This window comes from Chlamydotis macqueenii, chromosome 26 (assembly GCF_036417535.1).
Source record: "Chlamydotis macqueenii isolate bChlMac1 chromosome 26, bChlMac1.mat, whole genome shotgun sequence".
Taxonomy (NCBI): domain Eukaryota; kingdom Metazoa; phylum Chordata; class Aves; order Otidiformes; family Otididae; genus Chlamydotis; species Chlamydotis macqueenii.
In genome coordinates, this window is record NC_141581.1 from 6,254,881 (window position 1) to 6,278,018 (window position 23,138).

The window sequence follows — 23,138 nt, forward strand, 5'->3', positions numbered from 1 at the left end:
CTCTCTTCATTTGCATCTCGGTGTTCCTGCCACTTCAGTAACGTTTCCTTCCTGCAGTACCGCTGGGCAGATGCTGCCGTGTCGGCTGCATCGTACTGGCTGTTCAGGTGCTCGTCCGGGGGTCTGCTGGCTACTTGGATAAATTACAGGCAACGCATTTCTTTCTGAAGATGCATCTTCAGGTGGTGTTCTGCACGCACGCGTGGACCCGTACCGCTTTTGTCCAAGCGAAATGGGGAAGCGGCACAGGCTTGCCCACACTGAGCTCCTGTGGCGCTGGCCGTTAGGATCGATGCAGTTCTTGGAGGCCTCCTCCTCGAGGGAAACTGTCAGTTAGAAATGGGAATGCCTGTCCCAGCAGGTGTTTGGGTCCAGCCAGAGATATCAAGCAGCAGTTGGTTTCCTCCTGGAGTGTTAACCTAAGAAACAAAGACTAAAGAAATATGGAGTTAGAAAAGCAGTAACTTCAAAGGGTTTTTGTGTGTGCTTTTGTTTTTAATCCGAAAGCATTTGAACACAAGCCTGACTTGCGGTTCCTTTCCTTAAAATAACCGGGTGCAGTCTCATCTTTCACAGGAGTACCAATGTTTAAGGATGGCTGTCTCGTCAGCGAGCAGGTTTGGGGTGAAGGCGGGCTGCGCCTCACCAGATACACTAACTGGGCTGTTGTCTCTTCTCTCAGGACCCTCGCTGCCATCACTTTCAGCCGCTCAGCCTGGTCAGGATCCCACGTGGAACCCATGAACTTCACTGACGGGTAGGAGCTGTGAGTAAGAGGGAGGATGAGTCTCTGACATTGCGCAGACATCCCATCTGCCCCGTTCAGTACTGAAAATGGGGAGGTGGGCTGGGAGGGTGGGATTGTCTTCTGCTCTGTGCACCTCAGCTCCTGCCTTGTCCAGGAGGACGAGGAAGAGCTGTAGAGGAGCTCAGAGGTTAAACTCTGACCAGAGTTCGGTTCCTGTGCCTTAACCAAAAGCCGCCTTTCCCTTAGCGCTCGATCCACGCTCTGGTGTGGGTAAACCTCCCTAGCTCACTGTGGGAGAAAGGTTGCACTGCCTCTTAACTGGGCAGTCACAACAGCTGCACAGTGTTGTCGGTCTTGGACAAGAGGAGAAGCAAAAGCAAATGCACAAAAATTCCTCCCTTGAGACTTTCTGTATGTTCTTGCCATTTGTGCAACTCCCAGAAGGAAAATTGTGCATGGAAATGAAATTTCAGCAGGTGTCTTGCAGCTCTGGCCGTGCTGTGGTGGCACAGGTAAAGCAAAGCTCCTGCGGTCAGCGGTCCTGTGCGCAGCGCTGCTCGCCTCTCACTGTATTGTGAAATGAAGCATTTTATAAAGAGCACTTTAACGATTTTTCCAATGGTTTTTCTCCAAAATATGTATTGCCAAGGCTCTGGTGATGAGTATTAAGCATTTCTGGTCTTAGCTTTTCATCCCATCTCAATTTTACTGACGTGGATGTTGGTGTCTCTGCTCGTAGATTTACTCATTTGATTTACTCTGTTTTACCAGAGTCAACCTCAGAACTAACACTGTGCAAGCCATGAGCACCACTGATTTTTTTTTTTTCTGTTATTACATAAGTTCCCAAATCTTGCAAAGTAGTGCCTTCGAGACCAAAAGGCTAAATGAAATCATAAAACCACCTTTCTTAATGATGTCAGTCCAAGGTGAAGGAGCAGGAGTTGACAGTAGTATCAGTTGACTCTCGTATCGGACTTGGATGTCTTGACCATAGTAATAGAAATCTCTTAATCTGCTATCTTTTTCAGTGAGTTACTGCCGTAAAACACCTGAAAAACGGCTCTGTGCAGTTGTAGAGCAGTGTGCATAAACGCTATCTCATTCTGCCAATTCAGCTTGTTACCCAAATACTGCCTTTTGAACCATGGTCGGAACTGGTGTTTAACGCCTGCCCTGGCTGGGGCATCTCTGTGATTTTTTTTGGTAATACAAAGCCCAGACATAGTCATTAGCAGACTTCCTGCCCAGTAGTTTCTAGACAAAAATAGATCCATAAAACCTGGGGGAGAATTCAGGTCAAACAAATCCCTTGTGTAGTGCCCTCTAAAAACACCTCTTCAAACCCAGAGGAGTGGACCTTAGAATTAATACAATTTTAGCGTTCTCTTTAAAATAACTGGAGTATTGATTGGTAAATAGGATTCGTTAGTTGTTTAGATCTTTCTTTTGGTACCTCGTCCTTTATATCCACTTACACCAGTTCCCTCTACGGTCGTACTGAGGCTGTATTAAATAATTTATACTGGGCTGAACCAGAATCCAGAGCACAGCACTTCGTGGAGAGGGGCGATGCTGATCCAGTCTGGATGGGCTGTGCACAGAGAGCCTCCCTTCTCTTTAAGTTTTTAAAATGCAGGGAAAAAACCCAAGGAATCGCCTCTCTTATAATATGCACAGCATGTGGTGCTGGAAAAGCTGATTGTTGTTGTGACTGAGTATTTAAAGATGCTAATTTTGCTGCTCCTGCATTAAAATAAATGAACCAACCTAGGTCCCTCCTCTAATAAGAAGCATACATTAAATAGGGAGGGGCTGGAGGAAGGGGAGAGGATCTGATTGCAATCTGCAGTGCCGTTGCTTAATATTTAAATCTGTTCCGATCGAATAAAAGTTTAAATGGAGTGGTAGTCCTTTAAGCGGGAGGTTTTGTTTTTGAGTCAAAGTAAACACTGGACAAACAGTTTTTCATGATCAGCGGGTATCGGTGAGGATGGCTGTGCCTAGAGAATCCATGCCTTGAAGAAAAGTGTAGTTTTCTCAGCAAGGTGGAGTGAGGCCGCGCACCTCTGGCAGCAGCTGGTGCCTTCTAACAAAACGACTTTGATTTCATTCTTCTTCGGCCGCCTCGTGTGAGGCCGGCTGAATTCCCCCGGCACGCTCAGGGGTGACAATGAACCAACTCCGTCCTGAACCGCGCAGTTCATTCCTGAAAACTGCAGCGGGGAATCGCCACCTCGGAGCACGCGGAAAACCAGCTCCGCTCTGTGGGGCGAACCGGGGAATTGTGTCATTGTGGCGGGACTCAGCAGCGAGGGGGTTTAGGCTGGATGATCTGCGTAAAGAACGGCAGCGCTACTGAGAGGTATTTGAGGAGGAAAACCTCTCGTTTTTATGCAGATTTTTTAGGGTGCTTTGTAATAATTTTTTCTAAGATCCCCTTGATAGGAACGCTTCTCTGCAGCAGATGACTAGGTTGGTTTCTACAGGCAGCAGCTATTTTCTGTTTACGCAGCTACAGGTTTAGTATAATCTGCGTGGCACGCTGAGCTTTCCGTCAGGATTGTGAGCACTTCTCCCTTTGTTACACAGAGGCCTTAGGTAGCGGTAGACTCCTCACTAATAAATGGAGCCAAACTCAGCCGCGACAGTGATTTTTCAGGTGAGTTGACAGAAATCCCGTGCAACAGGGTGACCCCGAGTGTAGCGGGACCTCGGCTGCCAAAGTCCCATTTCTGGCCAGACACAGAACTTGGTGTTCGTGGTGCTCAGAGCTCCACTTCAGTGCCTTTCTACAAATGTTTATCTGTTCATTTTAGTAAATATTTAGTCAAACCCAGGCTGAATCGCTTCCTACTGCACTGTAATGACGGCGAGCAGTTGCGCCGTGGCATGGCGTGTCCGGGTGCCTGGTCACTGGGATGGACACCAGCAGCTTCCGGCAGGCTTACAGCGCCGGGTGCTCCCCGGGGCAGCCGGGTGCCGCCGAGGAGATGGCGTGGCCGTGTCAGGACACCCTAGGACTGCAGTACCCCACATCTGGGCTGTTTTCCTTCAGCCATTCGCTGCGCTGGTGTCCTGGAGGTGGTGCTGGGACCAGCCACTGCTGTCCCCTGCCCACCCGAGACCCCTTCCCCTGCTGCCTCCAGGAAACTTCTGTGGGCTCCGTCCCCTTTTAACTGCCAGTACTTTACAGTCCTGAGCAAGCTCATTTATTTCTTCCCAAATGCTTAAGGAAGAGGGGAGATAACAATAACAGCAGGATCCGGCGGCGGGGCGTGCAGCCGGTGTCCGGCCCGCGGGAGCAGAGGCGGCCGGGCCCGGCGCGGGAAGGGTTAAGGGCTGCCATTTTGTTATGTAACACCCTTCATGGACACCTCGGTGAATGGCACCAAAATGGCAGGGCTTAACCCTTGCTGGGCTGCCGAGCTCGGCTGCCAGGGGCTGCCAGCACGGCCCCTCCTCGCCCTTCGGCTGAGGGGGCCTGGGCACCTGCAGGTTCTCCTCTTTTTTGGGTGCCATGGCGTGGAGGCGATGGCCGAGGGTGCAGCGATCGCCCACCTCCGGCTGCTCTGCTTTTTGTCGCCTTCGTGGGGGAAAGCATGGATTTGTGGTTGCCCAGTTGAATTCAGGTGCAGGATTACTTTTTTTTTTCTTTCCCAACCCGCAGAATAACCGATATTCTTGCCCTTTTACTGTTGCATTAATTTAGTCTTTAAAAAAAATAAAATCTAGTTCTTACTTCGGCTTTCTAAAGTTTTCTAAACACCCGTGTGCCGAGGTCACAGACTCCTCCGTGTCTGCATGTGCATGCACAGCAATGCACACGCACACAGCGCTGTGCAGACTGACGCACACCTTTAAATTTTTTATTTTGCTTTGTCCTTTTAACTTCAAACTACCGAGCTGTGCTAGCTGGTGAAAAGTGAGGAGTACTGCTCGGTGGAGGGATTGCTTGGAGTCTGCATGAGGAAGTTATAAACCCTGAACGGGAGAGGAGGCGACACAGATAGCTGAATCTGATGTGGGGAAAAGTGGAAGTGTACATTACAAACAAAGTGTGCCTTTTTTTTTTTTTTTTTTTTTCTTCTCCAATTGTGGTTTTGTCTTCATGTACCGTGTCGGTGTTCTCTGCGTGCTTGTGCATCAAACCTGTTTCAGCTGCCGTCCCGGTTGCCTGTTCATGCCCAGGTCAGGCAGCAGCCAGGCAAGCTGGGCATGGCTTCTGCAGCTGCTTGTGTTTGTTCTGGGCTGGACTGCATGTCTGGAAAAATCAGCACCAAGTAATTAATTTCCCAAGTCTTAAACTGGAACTTTGTGAGTTTTTTTTTTTCTCTTCTGTAGCAAAAGCAAGCAAGCAGGTGATGGCTGCAGCATCCCCAGCCGTTTGCCAGGGGACGGGCCGTGCGTCACGGTGTCCTACACGTCCCTGCTGGAAAAGGCACGGCTGAGCCAAACCAGGTTTGTCTTCCTGGTCCTGGCTGCTCTGCTCTTTGGAGGGAGAAAGGGTTTGGAAGGTGGCAAGAGAGCTCTCTTGACCCTTTTGCCGATGGAAAGCATACAGGTGGCATCACAAGTGCGCACGGTGTTCAGCGGGCCAGCATGACCAGGCTGTGAACTCGGGAGGTTTGGGCTTTTTCCTGTGTCAGTGTGCTCAGAGGGCAGAGGAGCTGCTCGGTGGAATTCCTGGCAAGGCTTTGGGGTGACCAGCGTAACAGCCTGCAGTCCGAGGAGCGTGCTGTGTTTTATGTGGTGTGCTGAACTGCCTGGTGAGTTGATGGAGTGGTTAATCTGTGACAGCGATAGTGCTTACAACCCAGTGTTTGCTGCTCAGGCCCCGCGCGCTCCGCCCCGAGCTATGCCGTTCCTTGTAATAAAAAGCAGAACCTTCCATAAAACTTAAAATTTACTGTGTAATCCTTACTTTCTCTTCCTTCTTTCAAAGAAAAGGTACAGTCAAGTTGAACAGAAGCTGCTTGCTGTTCATCTTGGTTGGTTCCTTTGGCTGTTAACAGTGGAGGAGCAGAGGTGGGGATTTCGGGAACAGCTTCAGAAGTTGTGTGTTATCCTTGAAGCAGCCTGGATGTTTTGAAGCATCTGGCTGATTTATCCTCATCTAGTGGAATCAGCTGGTGCAGTGCGATCTCAGTGACTCCAGTTTGACAGCAGTGGTAGAGTCTCACGTGGTGACTGGCGTGCTGTCCTCGGGTGCTGGGGATTAAGCAAGCTGCCACATTGGCCATGGGGATGGAGTTTTCTTCCCAGGTGGGTTTGGGTTTCTCTCGAACGAGGACGCCATCCCTGCTGGTGCAGGTCTCTGCAGGTGCCCTCTTCCTCCTCCTCTCTTCCAGGGCACCCGTCTGGTTTTAACCCTTTCCTACAGCTCTTGAGTTTAGGCTGTTTTGGGAAGTGTTTTGTAGTCTGCGATGTGAAGCTGGTCCTGCCAAGGACTCGCCTGAACTGTACAGCTGCTTCTTGATGCCCTCTGACTCGCAGGAGATGGGACCCAGTAACCCAGGGGATTCCCAGTAAAGACTTGGCAGTTTTCGTCTCTCCTCCTGGAAAGAGAGGCAGAATAGCCTTTTTAAATAAATCCTTCTCACTGTTCTCCTCCTCTTCTGTCGGTGCCACGTTAATTTTCCTTTAGGTCTCCCTGCCTCTGTATCCATGTTAGCAAATTGTTTTCCTGTACGGTTTCCTGAAAGGGTTAAAACTGTTTTAGGGAGCTTGGTTTTAAGGCTCATCTACAATAAATATGATTTAATTGCTGTTGTCGCAGGGGACCTGCGCAACCAGATCTCTCTATTACAGCGTGTATAAACCTTGAGCCTGCGCTTGCAGTCTTCAGATTTAGCTGTGAAGATCTCAGCGCAATCTCGTCCCAAGGTCTCTCAGTAACGCGGATCTTCTCAACGCGCTCTTTCAGTTGTGCTACGAATTCTCCGTAGCAATCGCTGTTCCCAGTTGCTGCTTTCCAGCCTGCGTCCTTGCGACAAGACACTGAATTTTTAACAAAAACTTGGGCTGCGTTTCGATTTGCAGAAAAGTTGTCGTAGCAGCAGCAGTACGGTTCCTCGAAGGAAAGCAGAGGAGTTGCTTTCTGACTGTGCGGGTTGGGAACGCGCAGGGAAGCTGAGGCCATTTCCAAGTCAAGTTTGTTGATAAGGGGGCAATGGTTCCGAGAAGAAATGGCTGCTGCTGGTTCCTAAGGGAATTGCAGGGCGCAAGATGTGATGTCCTTGGGAATTTGTAGCAGGGGAGGGTTTTGTTGAAAAGGTACGTTGTGCGCTCTGGCCTTTGTGAGCAGTTTGTGTAGGAAGGGTTTGCCCCTGGAAGTGCTGCGAGCAGGGTGCTCAGTGCGTCTCTGTCGCTGAGGTGAGCTGTCTGGTAAGTGGCGGGTTACCAGCTTACGCAGTGAGTGAGGTTCAGCCGTGCAGGTCTGGCGCGGTAAGAACTACCCCGGTACAGCTCAGGGTTCTGCCTTTCCCCAGCCCAGTCAGAACTGGGAAAAACAACGTGTCCTGCAAAGGTTCCTGAAGTTTGGAGCCCGAGTGCCCAAAGCGCTGCTGTAGCTCTGGGGTCAGCGCAGGCTGCTGGAGTTGCTGCTCCCCACCCCGTCAGGCTGGAGAGTATGGACATACTGGAAATAAACCCAGATCAGGGTTTAAGGAGGTTTCCTACTCGCTAAGCAGTCTTGCTTCAAGAAAGTCACTGATGAGTGGCACGTCTCCGTATGCGTACGCTGGGCGTTAGCCGGTGGTGCTTTGTTTTAGCCCTGGGCTCAGGTGCGTTTGCCCCCGGTTAACAGGAGCAGGACTGGCGGTTCGCCGTCAGGCTGTCCGGTGGCTCAGGGGAGAGGCAGTGGTGCTGCTGTGTCGCAGCAGAGATGCTTAAACCGAGGTACCCTGACAGTGGGAAGCGCAGCGTTCCGAGGGCTGTCGGAGCTGGAGCGGGGTTTGGAGAAGGCTGCTGGCTGCCGGCTGGGGTGCGCTGAGCTGCGCCGAGCATCCCTGCCGCTGACTGCCTGCTTGGCCTGCGTGCTGCTGCTTGCTTTCACAAACATCGGCGTGACCTCAGCCTTTCTGCAAAACACACCTTCCCTCACTGTCGGTTCCAGCGTGGTCGCCCTGTAAATGCAGATCAGCCGAGGCACTTTGCGTATTGGCTGGGATTTTAATGTTCCTTCCTCCTCTTAAAAAAAAAAAAAACAAACATATTTCATCCCACGCATCGCAGAGAAACTTGTGTCGCTCGCACAGGGCTCCTGCTATCAGAATGGCAATTTCCCATGAAGCTGGTGTGACATTGTTGAATAATGGGGCGGTGGGGGTGAGCAGAGGTTAATTATGTTGCATAATTATGTTAATCTCTCGCTGCTAAAAACATTTCAAAGACTTTGTCCAACTGTGTCATGTTGGCCTTACTCTTGAAATCCATTTTAAAAGAAGGAGGAAAAAAATCTGGGATAGGAGGAACACTTGAAATAAATAAATAAATGGGTGAATTAATTAAAAAAATGGAGGGGGAGGGGTTTCTCTCCCTCTCCCCCGCCCCACGCCGTGCCACCCCCTTGGCGTCCCTCAGCACCCGGAGGGATGCGGAGGAGGAGGAGGAGGGATGCCGGGGGTGCTGGTCGCCGGCCGCCGGCTCAGACTGGTTTCTGGAAAGTGCTTTGTCTGGCGGGCGGCATCCTGGGAAGGGTCATGTGGAGCCCAGTGATGTCATGGGAGCAAAGCCTGACTCAGCTCTGCGCCCCACGCGGGGGTGGCCGCAGGTACCCCAGCGCGGGCTGCCCTGTCGGAGCCCACGCGGCAGAACTTCCCGCGCCCCCGGCAGTCGAGGAGTTAAGCCTGGCTCCCCATCGCTTCCTCCGCAGCCTGGAAAAGCCTGGCTCCTTCTCCAGGAGGGGAGAAGGTCTCAACTGGGGTGTTACAATGGCAGCGCCTTAGCCTGGCGGCAGGCTGTGGAGAAACATGGAGCCTCTCTCCACGCAGGGTGTGGTGGTCCTCTTCCCCATAGCGTCTGATTCCCGAAACCCGCAGTGGGGCTCAGGTCCTCAGAACGACATGGCAGCGGTCCCGGGGAGATCTAATCTAGAGTTTTGTAATTGCGTTTATTTGCATGGGAGGCAAATGCATACATTCTTCCTGCCTTTGGGTGAAGAGCCACGCTTTTTTCGTGGTGGGGGTTTGTGTACTCTCCTGTGCTCTAACGCAGAGCTTTTTTCTCCTTTGTGACTCTATGCGTCGTGAAGTTTGTGTGTGTGTTCTTGTTTTGCTCTCTGGTTTGTTTGTTTTTGCTTAACATGAAAAGTTTACGTTCAGTGGTGCCGGGTGCTTAATAGCTCCAGACTGAGATTTGTTTTGAAGATAGGGTAAGCGAGCATACCGGCAAAACTGTTACTGCTCTTTCTGAACTTCTTTTTGCAGTAACCGCTGTACTTTGCCCTCTTTTGAAATGAAGGTGTTTTGTCCAACTTACTTTTTTTTTCCAGTGTACTTAACTCGTTTGTGTCTCCTCTCTCCCCAGCGCCTCACAATGACAGAGGAAGCATGCAGGACACGGAGTCAGAAACGAGCCCTAGAACGTGAGATCACACACAACGATGTGGACGGTAAAAAAATAAAAATGGAGAAAGGACTGTTAGGAACGGATATAAACGCTGAAGACGACATGAAAATAAAAGCAGATCCCGGAGCTGGAAAGGTGCAAGGATTATTAAAAAGCGGAGAGGTGAAAGCAACCATTAAAGTGGAGGTTCAGACGGGAGACGAGCCTGTGGACATGAGTACCTCAAAAAGGTGAGTTCCGAGCTACGTGCCGCGGTCGCACTGTAACCTGTGGGATGCTGGCACAGGAAAACCTGCTCAGGTAGCACTGGGAAGAAGTTCTCTGCATCTTAAAGGCAGAGAGAATTAAAATTTCACATATATGTTGCAGCTCTGGCTCTTCAGGTGAGATTCAACAGCTACTTCTGGGTAACTTCCTCACTGATTTTTCTTTCACAAGCCGTGACAGCAGTGGCAGCTGTGATGAGCAAGCTGAGTAAAGAGATACGGCCTTGAATAGAAAACGTCCGGGTTATAAAGAGCACGCGCTTTCAGCTGCTGACCACGATTTATGTGAGAAAGTGCGGTTTGGGTTTTTTTAGTTGACCTGTGATATAGGAAAAATAATAGATTATAATTGTCTAAACAGAGGAGTTTTAATGGCAGGATGCTTCCTGACAGGCAGTACGTACAGATAAGCCTGACTTGCTTTTTGAAGTAACTTGTGGATTTTGACACTGGAAGTGTTGCGAAAAGACAGCGCCTGTCTGCAGCAGTTCTCTGTAGGACAGGTTCTAAATACTTTTTTGAAAGCACAGCCTCCTTAAGATGTCTAAATTTTGACATCTGAAAATTCCTTATCACTTTGGAGAATTTTATTGTTACAAAAACACAAAGCTTTTCCTTTCCCATGTGTGTGAGGTGTGCACGTGGATCGGGTGGCTCTGACGTACAGATTAATGAGCGTCGCTGTAAAGCCAGATTCCAAATCTTCCTCCACATCTCTAACCCAGCTTCTGGCTGTACCAGGATAAAAACTGCGTAAAAATTCTGTGGGCCTGATGTTGGCCCTTCAGAGTCTTTGTGTTTTTTCTCTGTCGTGCAGTAGGTTTCCCTGTGTTGAGCAGTCTAGAAGCCGTGTTCATTCCCGGTTCTGACACCAGGCGGTGCAGGAGCCGTGATGTGTGGGAGCCGAGACCTGCCTGTCCCTGCAGAAGGGCTTAGGCAGTTCCCCTAAACCCGGCTTTGCGGGATGTCGGGCGTTACAGCTGTGCGGGGCCGAGCTGTACGCGAGATCCTTATCAGCTGCACGGGAATTACTGTAGGAGCGCTCCTAAAACCCGGGTGTCTCTGATGTTTAGTGGCAATTCATCTCTAAACTTTCCTAACCTTGGAGGTTTCTCTAAGAGAAATGGCTTAGACTGGAAGAGCCCGGTGGCTGTGTTCACACGCTGCTCCGTGTACGTAACGCAGCACCTCTGCCGAGAGCGTGACTGAGGGAGGGCGGTGGTTTTCAGCTTTCCCCAGAGAGCTCCCGCCAGAGGGACGATGGTACGAGCGGCTCAGTTTGGTGTTTAGGGGGTGCTTACAGCTTGCTCAGAAGCACTGACCTGGGGCGACGGAGAGCTTCCACGCCAGGCGGTTGTACTGTGCTGGATGGGAGTGAATCTCTGAAGGTGGCTTTTGGCGTAATCGCTCCCTGCTAATTAACACAGGTATGCATGCTCTTTTTTGAAGAATATCTCAAAAGATTGCTCATCTCAAAAATGGAATACATTAAAATCAGGTCTTCCGGTTCTTCTGCTGCAGTACTTGCCCCCACACGCGTGTGCTCTTTGTGAACGTGTGATGTTTGTGAAACGCGTGCCAGCGTTTCTGCTCTGTTGGTGTCTGTCTCTGCTGCGAGATGCACAAGCAGGATGGTGAACAAGGGGCTGTACGCCTGACTTTCCAGAGAGCGTCGGGAGCAATAACACCTCTTCACGTGCGATGAGAGGACGTCCTCTCGCCGTATGGCGTTCTGATTGCCGGGGGTAACAGGATATCGTTGTGTTCGGTTTCTGCAAGGAGGGAAAGAGGCTTCCCCGTACAAAAATATGCTTGTGTAACGAGGCGGCCTGATCCCAAGTCTGCTGATGTTAATCATAATAAATATGATTAAGAATTTCGTGAGGCTTTGGCTGAGCTCTTTGGATACTCTCTGTAAGCTGGAACACCTTTCATAGTGCGTGTCTGTATAAAATTCTTGATAGAGAGGAATTAAAGCCTGGGTCATCTCAGATGACAATGAGCCTGAATGATTCTGCGAGCTTCTGGAATCGTGGAGTGGGTTGGGTTGGAAGGGCTCGTAAAGCTCATCCAGTTCCAGCCCCCTGCCCCAGGCAGGCCGCCTTCTGCCAGCCCCGGTCGCCCAGAGCCCCGTCCAGCCTGGCCTCGGACGCTGCCAGGGAAGTAAGGCCGCAGCTTCCCAGGCTCCGGGGCTCTGCGTCGTGGCGGTGCCCTCGCTCTGTGTGCGGCTCCACTCCCAGAGCACGGACGCGGTGCTGAGCAGCTGACCGGCCTCGGGACGCAGATATCTGCGAGCGAATGCAGTCAGGGTCTGGAGATGCCTGTGGTACAGAGGAGCCTTGTCTCTGGGTGGGTCTGGTCCCTGCGTATCTAGGAACACGATTGGCATTTGTGGGGAAGGTGGATCTTCGTGTCATAAGGAGGTGGGTTTTTTTCTTCAAGTGTGGGATTTACCTTTCCAAGGCTTTGGTATTGAGAGGAATTTAGCTCGCAGCTTTCTGAAGACCTATCAGCAGCGGGGGTGATTTTCTCAGATGAAAAAAGAGCTGTTACTTAAAATCACAGAACTGCTACAAACTTCTTGGGTAAAATTCATCCTCAGTGATGTATGATGTTTTGGCTTTTAAACTTCCTTAATGCTTTTAGAACTGAAAACATAATATTTTCCTTGGAAAAGGTGGCCCAGCAATAATAACAGTTCAGCTGACGTAAAGCTGATTGAATGGATTCTCTTTCTGAAATCAGTTGATTCTCAAGATTTGAAATGCAAACCTGGCAATATCTCTGCATTAAACTTAAACATGTATTTCTTTTAATATTATTTTTTTTCTAAACCTTGAAGGTAAATTTAAAAATGGGATCTGATTTGAGCACATTTTCTGCTGCCAGGAGAAACAGAAGGAAGTCTGTAGTGGTAGGAGCCTTTGATGAGAGGTTGCACGAGGCCAAACCAAAATCTCACTCCTCTGCCTGGCATTTTTGCAGCACTGGGAGCCAGCTACGCTGGTGTGTAATTATCCCAGACCTACTGCGGAGAAGGAATGGGAGGAAGGAGAGCCCTCCCCTCTTGATAAGGACACATCTCGTTTGTGGTGGGATGGTAAATCCGTGCAACGTACATGGCTCTGCCTGCGAGTGCACTGATTCGCATCAGTGTGGGTGCTGGAGGGGAGGAACGTTTCTCAAACCTGCTTCAATCCTGACGTCTTATCCTGCTCTCGAGCTCTGCTTTCCCTTGTCCCTGTTCTTCATCTCTGCTCCATGCTTTCCTCCCCTTCAGTGCATGACTTACCTGCCACGTTTGCCCTGCCTGGAGCATTGGCCGCTCCCAGCTGAGGCTGGGGCTTTCTCCCAGAGCCGGTCTTGGATCATCCTGCCTGCGGCGCCACGTTGCGTTTTCTTATACTCCAGATCCAGCTCCCTTCGTCTACAGCACACGTTCTGACTGTTTTCCAAGGTGGTGGGTGGTTGGTTTGGGGTTTTTTTCCTGCTCTTTCCTGACCCATGAACAATGAACGGGTCACCTGTGCGGTGCTGGTTGAGCTCACGGTGTCTGGTGCCCTTGCAGCGAGGTTTGGCAGAGGCCATGAGCGATCTTCCTGGACGCAGCTGTGTAACTGGACGGGAGCCGCTGTCCTCACGTCTACAAGGGCAAATTTTCCTCCCTTTTGCAGCTAAAGTGTCGGGATCCTTCAGGAACAACGTGGTGTCATTGCAGTTGTAGGAAAGCCTCACCCGTGAGTAGGGGCAGGGGTGTTTACAGGCAAGGGTGCTGCTGGACCCTTCAGCAGCCCTGTTGCTCTTCACTGTTGCACTGTGGTATCTTAAATCCTCAGAATTGTAGTACCTCTCCAAATAGATCACCTTAAAATGTATTTCGCTTCAGAATTCTAAAAAGTGAAGCTTCTCAGTGGTGGAAGGGAAGGGAGAGAAAGTGAGAAAGTGGCTTTGTCGCAGCCCACCAGCATGATGGCAATGGTGGGGGTGATGTTGTTCATGAAGGACAAATGGAAGAGTTGAGTTCTGTCTCTCCGCAGCTCTTTGTCGTGTTAGCAATCCAGGAACGGACGTGTCCTCTGTAAAGCAAACCGCAAAACTCCTCAGCAGTGCCTTGCAGGTTTTCCTGTATTTTCTCTACTTGGCAAGAGTGGTGAATCGGCATAAAGCTGTCATATCTGTGTTAATTGTGGCTCAATCAAAAATAGTTTAAGGCTGACTGATAAACAAATTATTCCTACAGATTTTGTATCGGTTGGGATCTTTTTTTTAAACAAACAAACAAAAAGCCCCCACGTTCCGAAACCACTATGCGCATTGTGTTGTCTTCTCTGGTTGAGCTGCTGAGTCTGGATTTTTCCTTCGGGCTGAAAGATGAGTCTGGATAAACCCCAAAGTCTGCGTTTGCTGCCTTTGGTTTATTCTCCCCAAAAATGGCTTGCACCTGTCTGTTGCCTCCTGATCTGTGGCACACACATACCAAGAACTTTAAAATTGCCAGTGAGCTGGCCTGACTTACCGCACCGAAATAAAACCTGCCCGGAAAGGTGGGACTGAAGAGCCTGTCGGCATCCCTGCAGTTAGTGCTCTCAGGCAAATCATCTCCCTGAATTCCTTTAATTGTAGGGCTTGCTGGTTATGGTCTGCGTGTATTGCCCGGGAACCTCGGGGTGAGCGTGTTCTCATTTTGTTCCTTGGGATAATTAAAAATAACATGTACCAGAAATGGTTTTGAAGCTGTGTGAAAGTTGACCTAGGTCTGCACTCCCAATTTTCTTGTTAGGATTTGAATTTTGGAGCTTTGAAGGATTTTGGGTTGGTTTGGGGTTTTTTTGTTTTGTTTTAATCTGGCCAAATCACATTTAAAACTTGATTAAAGTTTCCTTGCTTTATGTTCAGAGGCGCAGATGAAGTTTGTTTTGCTTCAGTTTCGCACCACAGCCACTAGATCCGTTGCAGCTTCTTTGATTCATGCGGATAAAGCATCTCCAGGGGGAAAAAAAAATAAAAATTCCCCACTGCATTGCTTTTTCTCCCCTTGTTTGGCTTCCTTGCTTGCCAAATATTTTTGGAGGAGAGATTGTTGAATGGACTGGGGCAGAAGTGTTGCGTGTTTGCTCACGCAGCTGAAGCTTTAGCCTGGGTGGCAGCGGTGGCGCTCCCCCCGATACCCGCGGCTGGGCAGAGCCCGCTGGGACGCTGCGGGACGTGGCTGTGTGGGGCTGCTGCCCCGCACTGAGGGGCTTGGTGTTTCGGGTCAGTTCTGGAACTTCAACCAAGTGAGCGTCGCATTGATTTTTTTTTTTTTTTTTAATTTTTTTTTTTTTTTAATTTTTTTTCCTATTTTTTTTGAGTGATTGAAAGGGTGGTTTGGAGCACAGATGACGTCTGGTAGGTAAAAGGACGCTTATTTTTGTGTGTGGTGCTTCTGGGTCGCTGTGAATGAGCGCAAAGACTGCGTGTTGAGATACAGGAGCTCTTCTGCTGGTGTCGTGGAGCTCTCTGCGCACTGCAGCACGAGTCCTCTGAAATTAAACCCTCTGCTAGAGCCAGTGGTTGCTGAGTGCCTCTCTTTCTGTTACTGTTGTGAAGTTTAAACTTTATCTTCCTCGGTCATACCGCGTTGAAACTTTCTGTCTGCTGGAAGATGAATCTGTCAGAAAAGTTGAGTCCATCTTGAGGTACCTTAGACCTCAGACGTATCATCCGCAAGACCAAAAAAATTAATCTTGTGGAAGTAGACCTCCAGGGCTGGATTTGGCTGCCTGACCCTCTTCTTTCCTTCAGACCAACAAATAAATACACAGCGTCCCCAAGGGGAGTGGCTGCTTGGTCTGGTTTGGTTTTTTCTGGAGTAGATGTGCTCTGAATTGCCGCGGGATGCTCCGAGACACTAAGGAAAACTCTTGAATAGCGTCATGCGCCGTTCCCTGTGCTCTGAGGCTTCCAAAGAGGATATTGGAGCAAGCACGGCCTTTTTCTTAGGGCACCTGGTGACAGAGGAGGTCTGCGTTTGATTCCGTACGCAAACCTTTCACAAGGTCTCTGTTAAGTTGCGTTCTGTTGCTGCGGATGCTCAAATGGGTGTACGTTACTGGACAGCAGCTCCGCTTTCATCTTCCAGCCTGGAGTCCAAGTGATTGGGACAGCAACGCTTGCGAAAGCTGAAGGGAGAATAATAGAACTGTGTCTTTATTTAGCTAAAGGATATGCCCGATGGCTTCGGAGGACAAAGGTCGTAGCATCAGGGCCGTTATCCCAAATTATTAACTGCTGGTGGCAGTATTTTTCTGAAAGTGGTGATATTTCCATTGTCTTTCCTATTTTGAAACATCTGCTTTGAATTTGTTGCTTTGCACACAGGCTAACAAAAGAGTAACGCAAACTGCTTATGGAAGGAAGGTTGTTCTGCGGAGTTCTGGTCCCGGTTTCTGGAGCTCGGTTGCCTCGTCTGCTGCACGGGTGCTGTAAATCCTGCAGTGCTGGGCACAGGTTGCCTTGGGGGCTCTGGCTGGTATGTGTTGCCTTCAGGAAGATGCAGTATCCCCCCTTCAAGAAGGGCTTTCCTCTGTCAGGTCGCGTGTCAGCAGGCTCAGAGCTGGTGTCGGTAGACGATCCTGAATAGATGTGACTCTGTAATGCTTTTGTGGAGATGCGGTATTTTAAAACTCTGGATATAGTGGTTTCTAACGCAGCTTTTATTGGATCAGTGTTTTATAATGTAGCTGTTAGGAATATCGTGATGTGTCTTGCAAAACAGACACTGTGCGGGTTCGAGGAAGCCCTTGGATGAGGTACCGTCAGGCTGGTGGCGGGCAGCCCTGGTCTCGTCTCCTCCTGCGTCCTGAGTGCGGGATGGGGTTTTTTGCAGAGCTCTTCAGGGTGAGGTTTGACGTCCTGCTTCCACGTTTCATGTCACGGTCCTACAAAATGGCTTGGGCAGCTTTTTTTTTTTTCTGCAAAGCAGTGGTATCTTGCATAGATGCTTTGTTTTGATGTTGCTCTCTTCCGAGTGCAAGGAGATAACGGGGGTACCCGCGCAGCAGAGGGGATCCCCCTCCGGGCCGTGGTAGCTCCTCGGCGGCAGTGCTGTTGGTCCGTCTCGGGAAGGGCCTTGGAGGGGACGGTGCGTGCGGTGTCACGCCTTGGCCGGGCTGTTCGCCTTGGCCGGGCAGGCCGGCGTTCATCCCGGCTCCCGGTGCCCTGGCCGATGAGGAGCGTGTGGAGCAGCGGCCGGCGCTGGGTTGCACGTTGAGCGCGTGACCGGCCGTTCTCCCTGCGCGCTGCCTGGCAGTTCCAGGCTCGGCCAGCGGCTACGAGGTGCGCTCCCCCTCCTCCGAAATTTGGTTTTGTCTTCTCAAAGGCAGAGCATCCAGATGGCTGATGAACGCAGCCTTCTGCTGATCGCACTTCGCTGCGGATGTCTGGTCGCTCTGTTACCAGCGCGTGCCGTGAGCTGGGCCGGGGTGAAGATTTTCCTCCTTGCAGTGTCCAGGGAGCCTGGGGGCCGGCAGACCCCTCATCCTCCAGCCAGCCTTCCTCATCCCGCCTGAACACGAACCGGGAGCGCTCCACCAGGCAGCGCGATGGCTCTCCTGGGGCTCTGGTGGGGTTTTTTTTTTTGTAATTTCTCACTTATTTCCTCAGAAAATGCCAAGCGCCCCTTGGCGCAGGTGCCAGTGGCGGGGACCCTGGGGGTGATGGGGACCCCCGGGTGCAGCCGCTCCATTTTCTCTGCTGGCACCTGAGCCCGACCTCACCTCACAAAATGAAGGCTGGCCAGCACCGGCTGGGACCGGCCGTTGCCATGGTTTTTGCCGTGACAGGTCACGTGCCCTGCGTCTCACGTGACCTGGCGGTGGCCGTGGAGAGGCCCCAGTGCCGCCATCGCTGCCGCCTCCACCGGAGGAGCGCTGGCCGGAGCGCGGCGGCGGCTCCTGCGCGGCCCCATTGGCCGCCACGCCGAGCTCCCCGTGGAGGATGGCCCAGCGGCAGCCAGGCCGCACTGGCCGCTGCTCGTGCGGGGGCGAAGCCTCGCCGGTGGCCGAGCCGCCACGTGCGGCCGAATAACGTCCCGTCATCTCCTCCCGTTCGTGGTTGCGTTCGGGCTGTCCGCGTTGGGCGTGGAGCTCTGTGCAGCCGTGGGGCTGGTTCAGGGCTGCAGCAAGAGGAGCCCGTGTGTTTCGGGAGCGGGCTGGCTCAGCTGGCAAACTCTGGCTGCTCGAGTCTCATATTTCTGCAATTCTTGGGTTTTTGGGTGGCTGAACTGTCCGTGCTTTTCACTAGGGATTTAACCTCACAGTTTGAGGCGGAGCAGCCGGCGCCTGGCCCCAGCTGAGTCTCAGTCCTCCCCACAGAGCCCCTCCAGCTGCCGTCTGAGAAGGGCTCGGCGGCAGTGAGCTCAGCGCCGGCGCGTTCCCTGCGCGCTGCTCTGCGCCGCTGTCCGGGAGCAGCTCATCGAGCCGGTCAGAGCCTGGCCCCACCCAGTTCCTGCCCTGCTGAGAGCGACCTGGGCCAGTCTGGTGCGTTCAGATACAGGAGAAAGCTGGAAATACTTCACCTGTGCCACCGTTAATTTTGAGTTTAAGCAGCTCCCGTTCCCTGGCTTGCTGTGCCCTCTAGAGGACGCGCTACATTTTTCCTTATTTTTCCCACCGAGATGGAAATCGTCTGTTAAAAGCTGGGATTCGCGGTATTTGAGGCTGTTCCCGCAGTATGCGAAATGCCGTTTGACCTGCCCCCCGCCCTGGAGGGGTGTGTTTCGCAGAGCTCGGCAGGGCATGCGGCTTTTCAGGGCCGCTCCTCAGCGTGAAGATCCTTTGCATCACTAAATAAGACAATAAGGGCTAAAACCTGCTGATCGTTGAGTCCCTAGTAAATGTGGCGTATCAGTTAAGTGTGATTGTTGTTTAGTCTGAAGATATTTAAGTTCCAGGTCTTATTTGTGAATAATGCAAACCACACGTCAGTCTCTTGCTGATACAAGTGCTTTGTGCGTTTTGTCTCATGCGTAGCTGTTCGCCAGAAGGTTCTCAGGTTTTACCGTTCCTGCTTCAGGTTTTGGGTTACAAACCCAAACTCGAGCACCGTTGTTGGTTCCTGGGCAGTGCAGAAGACTTTGCTGTCCCGTCCCATGAAGCTCCTGCAGAAACCTCTCGGGAATCACGTACCGAAAACCTCTCTCTGAAATACGCTTTGTAGTCTGGAGTCGCAGATCCTGGAGTCAGAGGTGGTCTGACAGTTACCAAGCTGCGCGGCAGAGGGGAGGCACTGGTGTCTGTTGTCGCATCACATCGTCGCTGTCACTTAGTCTAAGATTCTGTTCTCGTGTGGTAATTGTAGGTGATGGGGCCAAGAGGTGACTTATTGTGAAGGATCCAGGTGGAAGGTGCAGCCGTCACTCAAAACACTGAGCGTTTAAGCCAAATAAAGAGTTAAAATCAATATAAGTCTGGGCGTGTTCCGGTGGTTTTTGATGAAGTTGCGTGGATGTGTCTGTGTTGAGGTTGTTACAGGTTTCCACTGTTAATAACGGAAAAGAATTCAGTAGTGTTGGTGTGGAAAGAAAATAATACCATCAAGTACTTAAACCGAATAGGTGTGAATGGTTTGTCCTGGGTTTCCTTCAGATCCTGTAGCTTGAGTGGGGAAAAGTCACGGCTTACAAATATTTGCACTGGGAAAGGAAGAAGAAAAGGGGAGCGTGGGTTTGCCTTTCGGCACGTTAAAGAGAAGCAGGAGTGACCTGGATTGTCCCTGGGTTAGGGGTGGGATGCAGGCACAAGCAGAGCCCTGGAAATCCGCTGAGTCTTCCAAGGGGGTGAGGTGGCTGAGGGAAAAGCTTCTCCTTCGAAGGAGCTCGCCCTTGCCGCGTGTCGTGGCTACGCCCTGCCTCATCGCACGCCATTACGCTGGGAAGCTGAAAACCCACGAGGCGAGCGGAAATGATGGAGCTCGTCCGTGTGAGGTTCATTCAGAATTTGAGAGGTTTGGGATTAATCTCGCAGAATGTTGTAAATAAAGTTACTTTGCAGCATGAAGTATTTGTTTACTGGTTTTTATTAACTCACTTTCTGTATTTTTGTTCTGATTTGCAGTGAAATAAAGAGAGAAAAGAGAGTCCCCTCACCGGACATTATAGTGTTATCTGACAACGAACCTTCTAGCCCTAGGATGAATGGTTTAACAAAAATAGCGTTAAAAGAGACCAACACGGAGGCGCTCATGGTGAGTCTCCTGGCTGCTGCCCTTTGTTATTTCTTTCAGGCTCTTAACTCCTTGGTTTTATATGCTTTGAAAGTGCGCCTTTTTCAGAATCGGCTTTTTAGTGGACACAGAGTCCCTTCCTCAGCAGGCCATAACACAGATTTGTTGTCTGACTCTTCATTTTACTTTGTTTACTTGTTTTGCTAGTGCAAATATCTCAGGGTTTTTTGTTGGTTTTTTTTTTTGCCTTTTGGCTCTTTCTCCATGCTCAGTTTGTGTCCCTGCGTTGCAGGCGTGTTGGTAATATTGGGACATATGTGGCAGTTACAGTGCTGTACGTTCTTGTTGTAACTCGTACGGTGTCTGTCTTTTCCCTCTCCCCCTGCCTGTTTTCCCATCCTGTACTGCCTTGCCTGGCCCTGCAGAAAAGCAGTCCGGAGGAGCGTGAGAGAATGATTAAACAGCTAAAAGAAGAGTTACGGTTAGAAGAAGCAAAGCTTGTTTTATTGAAGAAGTTACGGCAAAGTCAAATCCAGAAGGAGACCACTACTCAGAAGGTATTTATTTCCCTACAGATACCGATCATCTCTTCTTTTGGAATGGAGGGGGGAAAATGGAAATAACTGTGGCAGTTGCAGTGAGCTCTGGGACATAAGGTAGCTTTCCAGTAAAGCATATCTCACTTTTCGTAGAATCTGTATGAAATGGATGGTGGCTTATCCCGGTAACCATTCCCTTTTGTGGAATTCCTTCTTTTGCCTTGCCAAGGCCTTGCCTTGCCTCAGCTGCATTCAAAAGCTGAAGGCCTTTTGTTAAAACTCAGATGCGTTTATGAATGTAATACACTTCCAGTTATTAAACGCTGCGTGCACTCTTTAGTGCTGCCTAGAGACTGCTGGAGAACGTTGGGAGGAGACCAGTGAAGGTAACAGAAAGCGTTTGAACCCCAGACCCCGGGAGCTGGCAGCCGAGGGCTGCATCTCCTGCTGCGTGGCAGAAGCCCAGGTCTGGCTTCCAGGACTTGCTAGGTGAAGCGAGTCTGTGGTTAGCGGCACGGTTTCGTCATCCAGAAAAAAACGGAGGCAGCACCTGGAGGGAATGGTTCAGCCCTCCCACCCTGAACTCCCTTCCCTTCCTCCTCTTTTCTCCCCACCCCTCATCTCACACGACCACGTGCAACGTCCAGAGTGCTGGGAGGAGAGCTGTTTTCCTCAGAAGCTAACCTGGCAAAGAAGCCTGCCTTTTTGTCAGAGCAGTTGCCTGGTCTCCCTGCTGCGCGTGCCGTTTGTGCTGACACGGAAGGGTAGAGGGGAGGGTGGCAGGAGAAGAGCAGAGGAGGCGTGTGAACACCCCACGCGCTGCTGCGAGGCACAGGCTAAATTTCAAGTACCTGTAACAATGACAACTAAACTATCTTATTTTACAGTGTGTAAGGGGGCGATGTGTAGGTTTGAGTGCACGGCACGTGCAGGTGGATGTTAATCCAGCTCTCTTGGCTGGTTTTGATGGGTTTATTGGCGTCTTTCTCTCGGACTTCTGAGTGCTTCAGGAGGTGGGCTTAAAACTAATGCAGGTACCTGCATCGCTCAACGCGCTGCTGGACGCTGAGCTCTGGATGTTGGAGCTAGCTAGGGTGAAATGGCATATCCTAAACTTGGTAATACCTGGAGTCTTTTTCCCTAAACTTTATTTCACTTTGCGTTATGCTTGAGCCTAGTTAGCTGAGACTGGTGGTAATGGGTAGAGAAGAGTGGAGCAGGCCCTGAGCTGAGACTGCTAAAATTAATTGCTCTGCTTTTGGTGTATAGACTCTTATTTTCCCCGTATAATCTAATCTATACTTACCTAATAATTTCTTCCTTTAAATACGCATGTTGAGGTGCTTGGAGGAAAAAAGGGATGGGGGGAGGGGGAAAACCAGTCTTTGGAGATTCTCTTACCAAGGCGTAAGGAGGTAAACACTTTTGTTCCCTTAGCTTCTGTGATTCTGCTTACACCCTTACACTCGTCTGCTTTCTTTCTGGTTTTTCCTCTTCCAGCCTGCTGGTTCCTCTGGGAGTGCTGTGGCCACCCCTCCGCCCTTGGTGCGGGGAGCGCAGAGCGTTCCTGCTGGCAAGCCGTCCCTGCAGGTCAGTGGGGTGGGCCAGGCTGCCAGGCTCAGGGCACGGAGCGGAGATGGTGCACAGCGTAGGGAAGACAGTCACATCACATTCATGGCTTGCAGCCAGGTGGCTTTTTTTTTTTTTTTTTTTCTTTTATCTCCCGAAACCCCACTATAAGCTTTTTCAGAACAACTGGGGTGGGAGATAAAAGTAGGATGTCACACATAGATAACTCTCATGAGCTTATTTTTTAGTGGCTGATCATCCTGATCCGCTCTGCTGGTAAATACATCCGTACTGGCTCTAACGACCTGTGACAAAAGAGGGTGCTGTGGAATTATGGCATAGAAATGTTGTGGCAGCCTGTTGCCGCACCCTGAAGAGACTTAACCGTGCCCTCGGTGTGATTTAGCTGTAAGAGCTGAGCGTATCGTATGGTTTTCTCTTCGGGCTTGGTGGCTGAATGGCACGTGGTGGTAGGAGAGGTCTTGGTTCAGACTAAGTGAAGTGAAATGTTGGAAGGCCTTGGGGAAGAAGAAAAAAGAGCAGAAGCAATTGACATCTGTGAACCTAATCTTCCTCTTGAGCCTAGCATCTTGTTTTGCTTTTGGATTTAAAACATTTCTGGTGATATACCTTGGGCTGATTTGAAACAAACTTCAAAACTGCTTCAGCACAAAGCGCTTTCACTTGGAAAAAGGCAACTCTTCATTTCCAAATCCCCTGGAATGCGGCACTCAAGGGAAGGGGTACCATTGCTGTCCGTTAGGAAACGTTCACAAACCTGAAGCGGTCTGTCAGGTGGAGTGACCTCTTCCTGAGGCAAGTTGCCTTCACAGAAGACAGCACTTTCAGAGGAACTGCACCACGAGTTAAACCTTCAGCGGTCAGACAGTAGAACTTCGGTTGGACAGAGCTGGGAGCTGAGAATCCAGAGTTGAAGTTGTTCTGTCTAATTTGCAGTGTTTGGGCAAATTAACCTAACCTCCATCTGCTTTTGCTTAACTGTGAAAACTCTACTAATTCCTGTGTGTAGGAGTTGAGGTCATGTTTGGTCTTCAGTTGAAGGGCAGAACAGAAGTGGATAGAACTTCCCCCTGCCTAAATACGCACGTGTGTACACGCGGTGACTCACGGCAGGGAGAGCCTTGGTGGCGTTAGACGTTCGTTCGCAGACGGTGGTCAGTCTGGGGCTGGAGCGAGGGCGGTGTAAGGACACAGGGATGGGATGGAGAGGTTTGCTCCTCA

The 23,138-nt window shown here is 50.6% G+C and overlaps 1 protein-coding gene across 7 annotated transcripts in view; it reads left to right on the plus strand.

Moving 5' to 3' along the window:
- The window catches only part of GATAD2A (GATA zinc finger domain containing 2A), a 60,462-nt gene that overhangs the window by 30,154 nt on the left and 7,170 nt on the right, over positions 1–23,138 (plus strand). For 6 of the 7 annotated variants that reach the window (XM_086767160.1, XM_086767161.1, XM_086767157.1 and 3 more), the window contains exons 2-6: positions 683–757; positions 9,278–9,549; positions 19,680–19,809; positions 20,214–20,345; positions 21,828–21,917. In XM_086767160.1, coding sequence (XP_086623286.1) covers positions 9,287–9,549; positions 19,680–19,809; positions 20,214–20,345; positions 21,828–21,917 — 615 coding nt within the window. In that variant the 5' untranslated portion in view covers positions 683–757; positions 9,278–9,286. The remainder of the gene's footprint in view (positions 1–682; positions 758–9,277; positions 9,550–19,679; positions 19,810–20,213; positions 20,346–21,827; positions 21,918–23,138) is intronic. The other variant, XM_086767162.1, reaches the window with a different exon arrangement.